General features: G+C 43.2%; 1 protein-coding gene across 1 annotated transcript in view; it reads left to right on the top strand.

The window, feature by feature from the left end:
- The window catches only part of LOC147748602 (uncharacterized), a 555,404-nt gene that overhangs the window by 495,276 nt on the left and 47,352 nt on the right, over positions 1 to 12,776 (top strand). The window contains exons 5-8 of the mRNA XM_086936465.1: positions 1,332 to 1,541; positions 2,518 to 2,700; positions 3,265 to 3,396; positions 3,556 to 3,660. Coding sequence (XP_086792591.1) covers positions 1,332 to 1,541; positions 2,518 to 2,700; positions 3,265 to 3,396; positions 3,556 to 3,660 — 630 coding nt within the window. The remainder of the gene's footprint in view (positions 1 to 1,331; positions 1,542 to 2,517; positions 2,701 to 3,264; positions 3,397 to 3,555; positions 3,661 to 12,776) is intronic.

Genomic DNA, 12,776 nt, shown 5'->3' with positions numbered 1-12,776 from the left:
GGTAACCAAACGGTGGTACATTTCTTATTGTTCTGTAATTTTTATGGAAAATATACAAAGCAATATTTGATCCCGTACTTCAAGGCATCAGCCATTATTGATCACAAAACAGCGTACCTCGAAATCTTACAACTCGGAAGTGATGATTTGACTTTGCGTGTAAGTTCGTTTTTACAAGCGGCAGTACGCTCACGTGCCTCCATGGGTGATTTTTAATGTGACACAAGCATCTAATAATGCTCAGGTGCACATAGCTATTATCATCTTCTTAGTTGAACATCAACCAAGGTGCCACCCCTTAGGTGCGCAAGTTTATACAAAATCAATCACTTCTGCACTATGTCGCGGTCATTGCCTAAAACCAAATTGCACTTTACCTTAACATGATGTTGCTGTTGGCACTCACATCCATTCATATTTGCACTATGCTATTAACGTTGTTCATAATCATTGCACTTTATTATAATATGATGTTGTTTTTAAACGCCTGTCCAACTGTTTTTTAAATGCTATTTTATTGGTCTATTTATTTGCTAATCTCTAATATGGCAGTACTGTCGTTTATTGTGCTTTTTATACACTGTTTACTATTGTAATGTTCCCCATCAAATTTATGTGTTTTAACCAGTCGTAAGCAAAATGGAATCATTTAAGATTTAGTTGTGAATCTAAATGAGATTTTAAATAGGAGTTGTATTTCTGTTTGGTGGTGATTGAATTGTGCTTTTATGGATATTTGTATGCGAATAAAGACTGAATTGAATTGAAGTTAATACTGATATCATATTATGTGAAGTTGTAAGCAGGCCCACAGCCCTAGGCCATGTGCAGCAGATGTTGGTTGGAAGACTAAACTACAGCCAGGCCCTGCACCCAACCTTCATAATGTAGTTAACCCCTGCTGCGCCTGGCCTTCAGTTCCTCCTTTTGTTTTTTTAATGTTCAGGGTATGCAGACCCTATTGAAGGGCTGGTGGACCTGGGCCAGTGGTTTACAAACCCTACCAAGTTCTTGATCATTTGTTGGGCCTGCGACAGAAAAAGGGATTCCCAGACCAATGTCATGGTCCATGAACCCAGAGAAAAACCAAAAAGGACCAGGACCTATTACCGCTGGGTGGTGGACATGTGTACGTTTTGCAGACCTCTGAGGCAGCACTCCACACTTCAAGCCCCTCCAGCAGGTGATAGTTCAATGAGTAATGTTTGGTTCTCTTTTAACTGGGATTTCGTTATTTTAGCAACTCTTCCAGCTCTTCCTGGTGAGTTTCATTGTAAGAGCAGTGCTTAGCTCTACCCAACCAGGACCTGTTGCTTCTCTCTCCGTTTCAGGTGGAATATGGAAAGCTGTCGTTCACGCAGTTCAGATCGGTGCCAGGGCACTGGGACTCTTCTTGCGCCCCCAGCGTTCCTGGTCAAGTAAGCCACTTGACGCATCAGCAGCGGAGCGCTTCCGTCTGGCTTGTGTAGAGCACAATCTGCAGCCGAAGTTCATTCTACCACACAGCCCCTATCTCATGAACTTGGGGTCTCCAAGGCCAGGTATACAATTTGAAGCAGATAAGGAGGTACTCCCCAATATCAAAGTCCTGTATAATATCTACTTGTGCCTCTGTGTACATCAAGTTGTTTGAAGGGGGTATCTAGCTAGTCAGAATGTGATCCCGATCAATATTTCACCTTGACAGTCTGCATACGGAACAGTTCTGATTTTTGTCTATTGCATCCGTAGAGCACACACCAAACATCTCGAAATGTTCTAACATTTGCTGGAACACTGCGTTTGAAACGTTTAAGCATAACAACGTTGTCAGTCCTCTTCTGCTACTTGAATGTTTGTATGTGGATCTTTCATACTGAATAAACTTGCTAAACGCTCAAAAGCAATATTAGCTGGGGCATTAGACAAGTCTACTCCTCCTTTCTATTCTGGATACGAAACTGAGCAACATAACCATTAATTCAGAATGTTGCAATACGCGAAGTGCACAACACTGTTTCCAAAGGAAGAGATTCTAAGCGGTCAAGGCTTTCCTGTCATCCACACACTCTGAAGCATGGATTCTGTGGTCTGTTTTCATTCATTCCAGTAGCAGAAGCATCCTTCTGCGACTGAAAAATGCTTGCATACCCTGTAAACACCAAACCTGGTAATCATTCAAAAGCTCTGCTATAAGCCTTGAAAATATATACAAAAGCTATAATGCTGCTGATATCTCATATTTTCAGAAGAATGAGGAGATCATTCAGCCCATCTTTCTTAGGCATTCATCTTTTCTACCCACAACTCTTTGCAGGATTCAAGAAGATGTTTGAGGTGCTACCTTTCGTTAGTCATCAATTATTCCTTATGCTTTCTATTGTTGTGACATTCAGGAATTGAACCTTTGCAGTACTCATTCTTGTATGTATATATATGTATATATGTGTATCTATATATATATATATATATATATAGTTTTGTGATATGTGGCAGTGTGCAAGGTTGATATGTTTCGTACCATCTTCCCGCTTGCAGATGTGTGTGAGAAGAGCCGAGCCATGCTGGTGGAGGAGATGCAACGCTGTCAGCAGCTGGGCTTGACACTCTACAATCTACACCCAGGCTCCAGAGTGGGTGCCATGTCTGTGGAGGAGTGCTTGGACCGCATTGCAGACGGTCTCAACTATGCTCACAAGCAGGTGGAGGGAGTGACCACAGGTAACTGACCTAGAAGTGATCAAAACACCTTAAAGTCAGCCGAGACGAAGTCTAAACTGTCCTCCCTACTATCGTTGACCGGGCCTAGAGAGATCCTTTGCCCAGGCGTAAAAGTAGCAACCTGTGTATTTCTTTCCCTATTACAGTCTCCTGAGACCAAAAGGAACAAGCTGTAATGGGCGCTGTATCCCAGTGCCAATACATGTAACCAATTTAAGCTCTAAGCTTTAAGCTCTAAAGGTACCCGGGTCTATTTCCGTTTATAATCCTGTGAGCCATACCAGCCCTTGAGGCAACAGACTATGCATCCCTGTGCCATCCCTGAAATACGTTTTGTGTTCCTGTACCAAACCTCTGATGTCACTCTGACGTACGGGTGATGGACTCTTTCTGTAACAATCCTATGACCTCATCCACCCACCTCATAGAATATCTAACACTCTGCCAGTCACTAAAGCTCAGTTTAGAAATGATAGGTTATTTCTCTGTTTATCCTAAACTTTGATTGCTTTCTTACTTTCTCTTTTCTTCTCCTCTAACCCCACCTCTTTCCTGTGAATAAAGTCTTGGAGAACATGAGCTGCCAAGGGACAACTGTGGGAGGCCGCTTTGAGGAGCAGCGTGGGATCATTGATCGTGTGGCGGATAAATCCAGAGTGGGTGTTTGCCTTGACACATGCCACGCCTTTGCGGCAGGTGAGCTAATATAGCTATGTTGCTACCTTTACTGTTAGATGAAATGGAACGTCTGCGGAAGGACATTGTGGGGACCATATAATGGGGCTCGAATGTTTGTATGCATTGCAATGCTGTGGGAGGAAGGCCTTGTTTTCAAGGTTACTTTATTTTCCCCAGGTCATGACCTTTCACAGAAGGATGGTCTAGATAAGATGCTGCAGGAGTTCAGCCAGGTAGTGGGGCTGCATCACTTGAAGGCTTTACACCTCAATGATTCCAAAGGTGAGTGCATTTTGGTGTTGGAATTTGTCACCTGTAGCCTGCATTTAATTGTGGACTACCACACAACCAGCCAGTTTTGTTTCACCAATTCTGCACTCACATGTTCCCTGAGACTTGACTATGTCATCACTCAAAATTATCCATTTAGAGTGTCCTCGTCATGAGATGTCTAATCGTAGGGCTCCTTGCTACTTCTCCACAAAAAGAATAGCCTGTGATGGTAGTACTATATTTTCAACACTTGCTTTGTGAAATGCACTCTGTGTGCACTGTTAACTACAGTATTGGAACTTTGAATGATTCACATCCTTGAATCATTCCCCATCATCGAGATGGGAGTCCCTGGTGCCGTATAATAGTTATACTATGGTAAAGATAGAGCATGAATGCTCTAGGCCCTTCAATTTTGCATCCTGTCACAGTCTGTAAAAAAAAAAAGACCAAACTTACACTTAAGCCAATCAGGCTGCTTTGCCCTCTAGAATACTTTTGAGAGAGGCTCCATTTGCTACCGCTATTAGTGCAAGGGAGTCTCCACTGACCTCTGCAGAGTTTCTCCTGCTTGGATACTTTCAAGAGAATATTTTCAATACTCTTAATGCTGTGGAAATATTTACCTTCTATCCACAGTGTTTTCCTCCATAGAGATTTGATTTCATTTAACCATCATGGACGACAAGGAGAAGAAAAGTCTCTTCAGAGCCTGCCATACCTGCGGTAACAAGAGACTACACTCTGCAGATCCGCATCAAGACTGCATTTATTGCCTCTACCCGGATCATTCTGCTAAGGACTGTACCTTTTCAACCTTTACTTTGAAGCATAGGGAAGGAAGGCTGCTTATCTGGCTTCTAAAATTCAAAATGAGAAAAGAGCTAGTTTCGGACTCTGATCGTGAGGACTCCTCTTTGTCCTCTAGAAGATCCCAAAAGAGGGAGAGATCATCCCATTCCCGATCCTCCTTTGAGCATCATAGGAAAGCCTCAAAAAAGAACACTCATGGGTCTTCCTAAAGCTGCAGTCCTTCAAAATCTCCTCAAAAATCTAAGTCTTCTTCAAAAAAGGACAAAAAGAACTTTCTGCTTCCTCAGAAAAGGCTAAAAGAACATCCTCTTAGCCACCTTCTTCACCTCCTAAGGTCAGTCACTCATTCAAAAAGCCTTCTTCAGCTCCGCCTGCCGACAGATAGTCAACAAGTACCCTACCGTTGCTGAAAATATGGACATCAGCGCTGTCAAACGTATACAGCGGCATCATCGACAACGACCGCTACAATCACAAAGTTGTCCATCTCTTTCTTGATGACAACATTGTCATCGACAGCATCTATGACTTGACTGGCTACGCTGAAGATTTCCCTGATCTCATCGTTGACTACACTGTCGACGGCTCTTCCATCAATGCCGATAACCTTGCAGACGACTGTGATACAGGGGCTGACTACACCGTCAACAGCACATAAGATGTTAGCAACACCTTCAACAACAGAAAAAATGGCAAACATCCAAAAGGCAAGTTTTTGACCCCAGAACACACCTCTCCAAGCAAGGTGACACCATAATCCCAGCTCATCTCTTGGAGGAAGAAGACTTGGATGATGATGGGCCCTTTGGGGTTGCACACAGCCCCGCCGAGTAGCATGTTAAATGCCAAGAAGTAGTGGACAACTATGATGAGGAATATGAACAGCACTATTATTGTTCACATGACAAGTATCAGCAGCCATTCAAGGAGGAGATGGTTTGTCTACCAGGCTGTCCGGTATCTGACTTGCAGTTCATGATTTCAGATTATAGAAAGCGATTTTCATCTACTACATCTACTGTGCCACAGGCATCAGTGCCTACCAGATCACACACTTCTCAACCCTCCAATTAAGCACAAAGACCTACATAATTGAAAGGCTTTCCTGTTTTCAGTTTCCATTTTTGGTAAATTCTGGTGGTTATCGGTGGATAAACATTTTCGCAACATTAAAAACAACAAAACAGTGTTTTTCCGGTGGTTAGGAAATGTTTTGTTTTTATTATCGCTTGCTTTCTGCACTGATAGTCATTGGTATATAGACTGTGTATGTAAAGTGTATATGAGGGTCAAATACATTTTTGCAAATCAAATGTATTGTAGTACACCTTACAATACTTCTTTAGTGAGTCTTTGGACATGTGTGCTCACTTTTTCCTTCCCATGTAAACTTTTTTCTGTGAAGAGGCCTTCTCAACATTGGCACTTGAGATAGGCAACGCCCAAAAAACCAGTACACAATTTGCTAACTCTGGCCACTGCATAGCTTTCCATGCCAATAGTGGGGCACTTGAAGATTGCGATTCTCTGGGCGGGTTTGGGAACATTTGTGTTGAACTGGGCGCTTATGCCCTCAGAATTATTGAAGTGGTCAAAAATGAAGCAACACTTTTGGAACTATGGAGAAAACTCCCCACAGTAAGATTTCATTGACTTCAAATGCCATGGTTGGTGAAGTGGCACTTCAATGCATCATTGCAAGCCATTTCTCATACATTGTAAAATGAAAGTTCCTGAATTGCTTGTCAACATTGCTTTGCTTACCTAGTGGCAACCACTCTAACATGGAACATGTTGCAGCGCCAAAGTCAATAATGATGTCGCCCAACCCACTCTCAAGGAGATGTTTCACATCTAGACCAATTATGCTGAACACTTGGCAGACAAGTGTGTTTTCAGACTCTAGTTGTTTTATTATGTCCACTACAGCAGTTATGTTTTCCTGTAAAAATCTAAGAATGCAGTAGAGTGTACTTTTTTCACATCACTATCAATATGCGACCATAGATCCTCACATTTCTTTTTTTTGGCATCATCAATTCTGTAAACGGTTGCCACATGGATAATATAGCATTCACAGGACCTTGGACTGAGAACCATCAGCTAAGTAACACAGTTGGGATGACTCTTTCTTTGATGCCACACAAAGCGAGAAATAGTTACATTTTACTTCCCGCGCATAACAAAATAGTGCACCAGAATGGACTACAAAGTCAATAGCATTAACTCTGAAGATTGTAAATATGCTTTCAGCATATCATCTAACAAGTGGCAAGGATCTCTTACAGGGACGCACTTCAGCTCAGGTATCGATTTTGACAGGTCATCACACAACTTTTTCATATACGTAGCTGAATCACTGCAAATACAAACAAACATCACTCCAATCTTTGTTGAACTTGGAATTAATCTTTTTGCAGCAGCATTCCAAATGACATTGCGTTCCATATTCTCTAAAAGTCTGGGGTCATGTTTTCACCACTATCACAGATGCTTGGTGATAGCACTCTTTTCACATATGTCACTATACCCTGCATTGCATGTTTAAAGCCTGAGGTGTTGGCAATTCACCTACTATCAATACTGACTCACTAGAAACTGGGGGCTGATGTATTACAGGTTTTTACCCATTCTCTGTGGGTAAATGTGATGATCCATATCAGTGAAAGAATCAAACGCAGCCAAAATGTCAAATATGATTTTGATGTTTCCTGATTCTCTCCAGTTTATAAAATCATTAATTAAGACTTAAAACATGCTTCTAAACCCTGCATCTTTAAACCAAAGACTACAAAACTAAAAAAAGCAAAAAGAAGAAATAGTATTTTAGTGTCATCCCTTGACGACAAAACTCAAGTAGAATAATGTTAGCCCAGTCTTTCCTGCTGCTAGCTTGTATAACAAAGTTATATTGTATTGGGCCCTTCAGGAAGAAATAAAAATTACTCTTTCACTCTACTTTTCCTATCTTTGAACAGCATTTAGTTTGTGGTTCTGCAGGTGTTTTTCCAGTATTTATATGTTTACACTGGTGAGGGCTATTTCCCTTCTGTGGGGATTTGTCAGTTAATATAGGTTTAAACCTAAAACCAGACAGCCTAATCATTGACTATATCAGTAAGGCATATACCACAGACAGCCTTGCTCCATGATCTAGATACCTCTGTTGATGAGAGAGAGGATGGGGAGCTACACAACGCTCATACGCAGTGGCATGACTACCTCATCCATACTCCATCATCTCTGTCAGCCACCCCAGTAGACTCCCCACCGGAAGATATAGGGTTTTTTCTTAATTTGTTAGAAAGTACAGCTAAAATATTCACACTCCTTATGCCTACCAAGCAGATGGACTGTTATTTATATGATTTTAAGGAGCCTTTCCAGAAAAGCGTACAGTCAATACCCATTGTCGGCTATATTTGGGAAGAGGGCTTAAAAGTAATGAAAAATCTGGCTATAGTCATGGCTGTTCTTCCACGCCTCAACAAGAAATATAAAGCCCCAGAGGACGCTCTGACTTGTCTAACTGGCCATCCAAAGCCGGACTCAGTAATTGCGCAGGCAGCCCAACAAACATCAGAGAACCCCTCAACTCCGATCTCTGCGCCTCTGGATGAGGAGGGCAGATGCTTGGATAATATAGGCAAACGTTTCTCATCAATGTCAGGGCTGACAGTTAGGGTGGCAAATTCTCTGACTGTTTGGGAAGATATGATAGGCAGCCATGGGCTGACATCACCCCATATATAGACCAACGTCCGTATGCAGCAAAAGTGGAAGCAAAAAAGATCTTGCAGGAGGAGGAGCACACATCAGTAGAGATCATAGCTTGTGCCATGGATATCACCACCAATGCATATAGGCAGCATGCAGGTTCTGCTGTGTTCAGAAGGCAAGGCTGGCTCAAAGCTACCTCATTTAGGCCTGAAGTACAAAATAACATATTAGATCTTCCCTTTGAGAGGCCTTGTTCAGCAAGCACGTAGATGAAGCTCTACAGGCAATAACAACTGACACAGAGATGGCTAAATCACCGGGAACAATACCTTCAAGATGCCATTTCGTGGGGCCGGAGGAAGAGGCCTAGCATCATATAGAGGAGGTTATCAGCAGTACAGATGTTTGAGGCATGTGTGCTGTAGATACACATGCTTTGCATACTTCTGACATCTAGTGTTGAGTCTGGATGTTTGCAAGCTGTATTTCTCTGAAGAAGTCTTTCTAGTCACAAGGTGATATTGGGTATGGGTATTGTTAGACTCGATTGTTAGATTGTTTTTTTCCGCCATCGGGTTCGGACGTGTATTGCTGCGCTCTGGTCTGAACCCTTTCTTTGAGTTCCCCTCGGTGAGCAATCCTTTCTACCCTTGACGGTATTGTTTCATACGCATGTACCACTTCTCCGCGTATTGTTTTGGTCAACAAATCCTTCAATTTTGATCGAAAACGTTGTGGGTGGGCTTCGGGCCTGACCGCGTCAGTCCGGTCTTCTGTCAATGGAATGGATTACATTTAAATTCTGTCCCCAGTGCCACGCCAAGTACCCTTTCACCGACTCACATCAAGTGTGTAACTGTCTCCGGAGCACAAGGAGGAAGACTGCGATGCTTGTAAATCGTTTCAGTCCAAGAAGACTCTTCTCGATCATCGGGCTCGATGTCAGGAAATGCAACATCAAAACATAGAATATAATCCAGATATCTACGCCGAAGAATCTGAGCAGAAAGAGGTTGAGGCATCGGCGGCAAAAGAAGAGGCCTTCTTTGTTCCGTAGTGGGATTCGGAACTCGAGATAGACATGGAGTCTGAAGACGTGCCTCCCGGGAAAGGTGCTGTGAGTACCAATGACCCCTTACCCATTAAACCCACAGCCAAAATACATAAGGCTTCGGCACCACCTCTGCCTTCTGCCCAAGGTCGGCACCAAGACGATTTTTCCGACGCCCTGCCTTCGGCTCGGCACAGAAACAAATAGACAAGCCTTCCCGCTTGAGACCGAGTTATCCGAAATCCTCTTCGGACCTGAAATCTTCCAGTTCAAGCCTAAATCTGGTTCAGAGCCGAAACCCTCCACACCGAAAGAAAAGCATGCTTCGGAGCCGAAACCTTCCGCTCATAAAAGCAAGTCCATCACAGCACTGAAACCTTCGGTGCAGAAATCTAAAGACCGCTTCTCTGAACCTTCTGACACTAATTTAGACATTGTTCATCTCAAACTTGATCCCAAACAAAAGATTTATATCAACCCTGATACAGGACATATTTACGCTAAATCTCCAGTTAAACGCAAGCTTCCTTCTGAGGACCCTCCCTATAAGATTCCTTTAAAGAAGAAGGACGTGGCTACCAGCCCTGTTTATCCTTCTCCACCATCCCCTCCTCTTCCACCCTCTTCTCCATATTTAGATCCTTTACACACAACACCTCCGGGATCTCTACTTTCATAGCCTGAAGAGGATGAAATTAATGAGGAAGATATTCAATTACCTGTAGACCCATGGAAGGATTACATCATTGACCCTCCATTAGACAATGACCCAGACCTTTACCCTGCAAAACCATCGCCGGCTGGAAAAAATGATGTTTATGAGGAAGTCCTGGCTAGAGCAGCAGAGTACCATGGGTGGCGTTACATAAAGAGTCATTAGAAGAGGACTTTTTATTTGAAACACTTGGGTCCACAATCAGGTCCAGCCAGATACTCCCTATGCTGAAGGGCATGATGAGGCATGTAGATGACCTCTTCAAATACCCTGTGCGAGCACGCCTTTTGACTCCTAAAGTCGATAAAAAATACAAATCTTTGTCATCTGATCGTATCTTTGTTAAAGGTCAACTGCCTTTGGACTCCCTTGTAGTGTCTAATGCTTGCAAAAGAGCTAATTCTCAGACTTCTAGTGATGCTCCTCCCCCAGCTCATAGATGCTTCAGGGAAGCGTGTAGCCGCTCAAACTGCTAACCACTGTCGCATCGCAAATACACAAGGCCTACTAGCTAGGTACGACTAGGAACACTGGGATGATATGGAGCAATTGCTCCAATATCTCCCAGATGAACATTAAAGCAAAGTCCAAGAGTTAGTTCAAGAGGGCATACTCATTTCTAACTCCTCTATCAGATGTGCTTTAGATGCTGCTGACACTGCTGCTAGGGAAATAAATACCAGCTTTGTCCTCAGATGGCATGCAAGACTTAGAATTTCAGGTTTTAAACCTGAGGTTCAGCAATCCGTTTTAAACATCCCCTTTGACAAGAAACATCTGTTTTGTCCTGAAGTCGATCAGGCATTGGAAAAAATGAAAAAAGGACACAGAAGTGGCAAAGTCCATGGAAGCGCTTCAGTCCCCATCAAATAGAGGCTCCTTTTGTCGCTTCTTTTACAGAGGAGGATCCAAAACCACATCCTCAGACCTAAATGCATCCTTTTATAAAGACAATACCCAATCCTCTACCTCTAGAGGCTTTTATAGAGGAGGGTATGGAGGAAACAATTCTAAACGGGACTGTTAGAAGTGCCTCAGTGCGTAACACCCCTTCCCCTAACAAACAGTAACTTGCCCACACTTCCCTCCGATTACTTAAAACCTGTCAGGGGAAGACTTCAACAGTTTCTCCCCTTCTGGCAATTCATAACAATCGACAAATGGGTGATCAACATTATCCAACATGGTTATGTCCTGGAGCTTATCACCAATCCTCCAAACATTCAACTGTCGTCAGACCACTTACAATTACTCATTCAAGAGGTGCAATCCCTCTTACAGAAGGGAGTCATAGAACCAATTCCGTTACACTACCAAGGTTCAGGGGTTTATTCTTTATATTTTCTTATTCCCAAAAAGGATGCATCTTTAAGACCCATGTTAGATCTCAGAGTGTTAAACCAGTACATACTGTCAGAACATTCCCACATGGTTATACTTCAACAGGTGCTTCCACTTCTACAGCAAGGCGATTTTGTGTCCACACTAGACTTAAAAAAATGCATACTTTCCCATTCTCCAGTACTGGGGTGTCTTTCAAAGATTCACATGCTTGAGTATCCTCCGTCGTCGAAGTGGGAGTCCCTCGGTACATAACATAGCAACGTAGCATTAACACAAGCATATATGCATAAAAGAAAGTAAAAACAGAGTTTTCCATAGATAGACAACATATCACTTTTATGATATATCATAGTCATTATGTTTTGGTCCAAATTCCAGCCATTTAGGTGTCAGCTAAGCATGAGCGAATTTTGCGGATCTCGCGTTCGCGAATTTTGCGGATTTGCGGATTCGCAATCCGCAAAATCCGCGAATTCCCGCGAATTTGCGGATTTTTTTTTTTTTGTGTTCGCCCGTGTTTCTGCCAGTTCGCGAGGGTTTTGTACACTTTCGCAAATTGCGAACTTACCTGTCGGGTCGCAAGTTTCGCGAACTTGTTGTTTCTACGTGTCCAGCCTGTTTGGGACACTCTTCTTCATCACTGCCACTCTCTGTCACCACTGCCACTCTCTGACTACTCATGCCACCCTCTGGCCCACCCATGCCACCCTCTGTTTCATCACCACACCCTCTGGTTGTCCAGTGTACATTATTTTCGGCAAAGCAAAGCACACCTTCCCTGCCTCAAGTGACCTGAATTAATTTGGGGCTGATTCATGTGTCACAGAATATTTTTTTAGCTGGCACCTGCTTCCTTAGTGCGCCCTGATTAGTGATCTTTTGCACTTGCTAAGTGCTTTCATTGTTGCAAAATTAGTTACAACACCTGCCCTGCCCCAACTGACAATAATGAATTAGGGGCTGATTAATGGATTTTAACTTCCAGCCTGGCTCCTGCTTGTCTCCCTTAGCTGTAATTCAGGACCTTTGTGGCATATGTGTAACTATTCTGAGGTTCAGAGCAGGGTCACATACTAGTTTCAACTGGCAACTGAACTCTGGAGGGGCCCCTCAGGAAGCACTCCAGGAAATGGCTACTAATGATGAGCCTGAACTTTTGAACCTGGTAAGTAGTTACTTTCAGTTTTGCTAAAATCGTATTTCTGCAATTTTGCACTTATTCGCGGGGCGCGAACTCACGCGAACAGTGCGAGCAGTGCGAGCAAAATCCGCTGCTCGCGGATTTGCGGATTTTGCGGGAAATTCGCAAATCTCGCGGATTGCGGATTTCCCGAAAATCCGCAAAATCCGCGAGCGGAACGGATTTTCCGCCCACGCCTAGTGTCAGCACCCTCTTAGAATGTTCTCCCCAGAGGCTCAGGCCCTCAGATTTTGATGATGTCTACGACCAGGAAGTCTCTCTTCAGACCTTGTGGAGCCTGT

Source organism: Lissotriton vulgaris, chromosome 1_1 (assembly GCF_964263255.1).
Source record: "Lissotriton vulgaris chromosome 1_1, aLisVul1.2, whole genome shotgun sequence".
Lineage (NCBI taxonomy): Eukaryota > Metazoa > Chordata > Amphibia > Caudata > Salamandridae > Lissotriton > Lissotriton vulgaris.
This window is presented reverse-complemented; position numbering and strand designations above follow the sequence as displayed.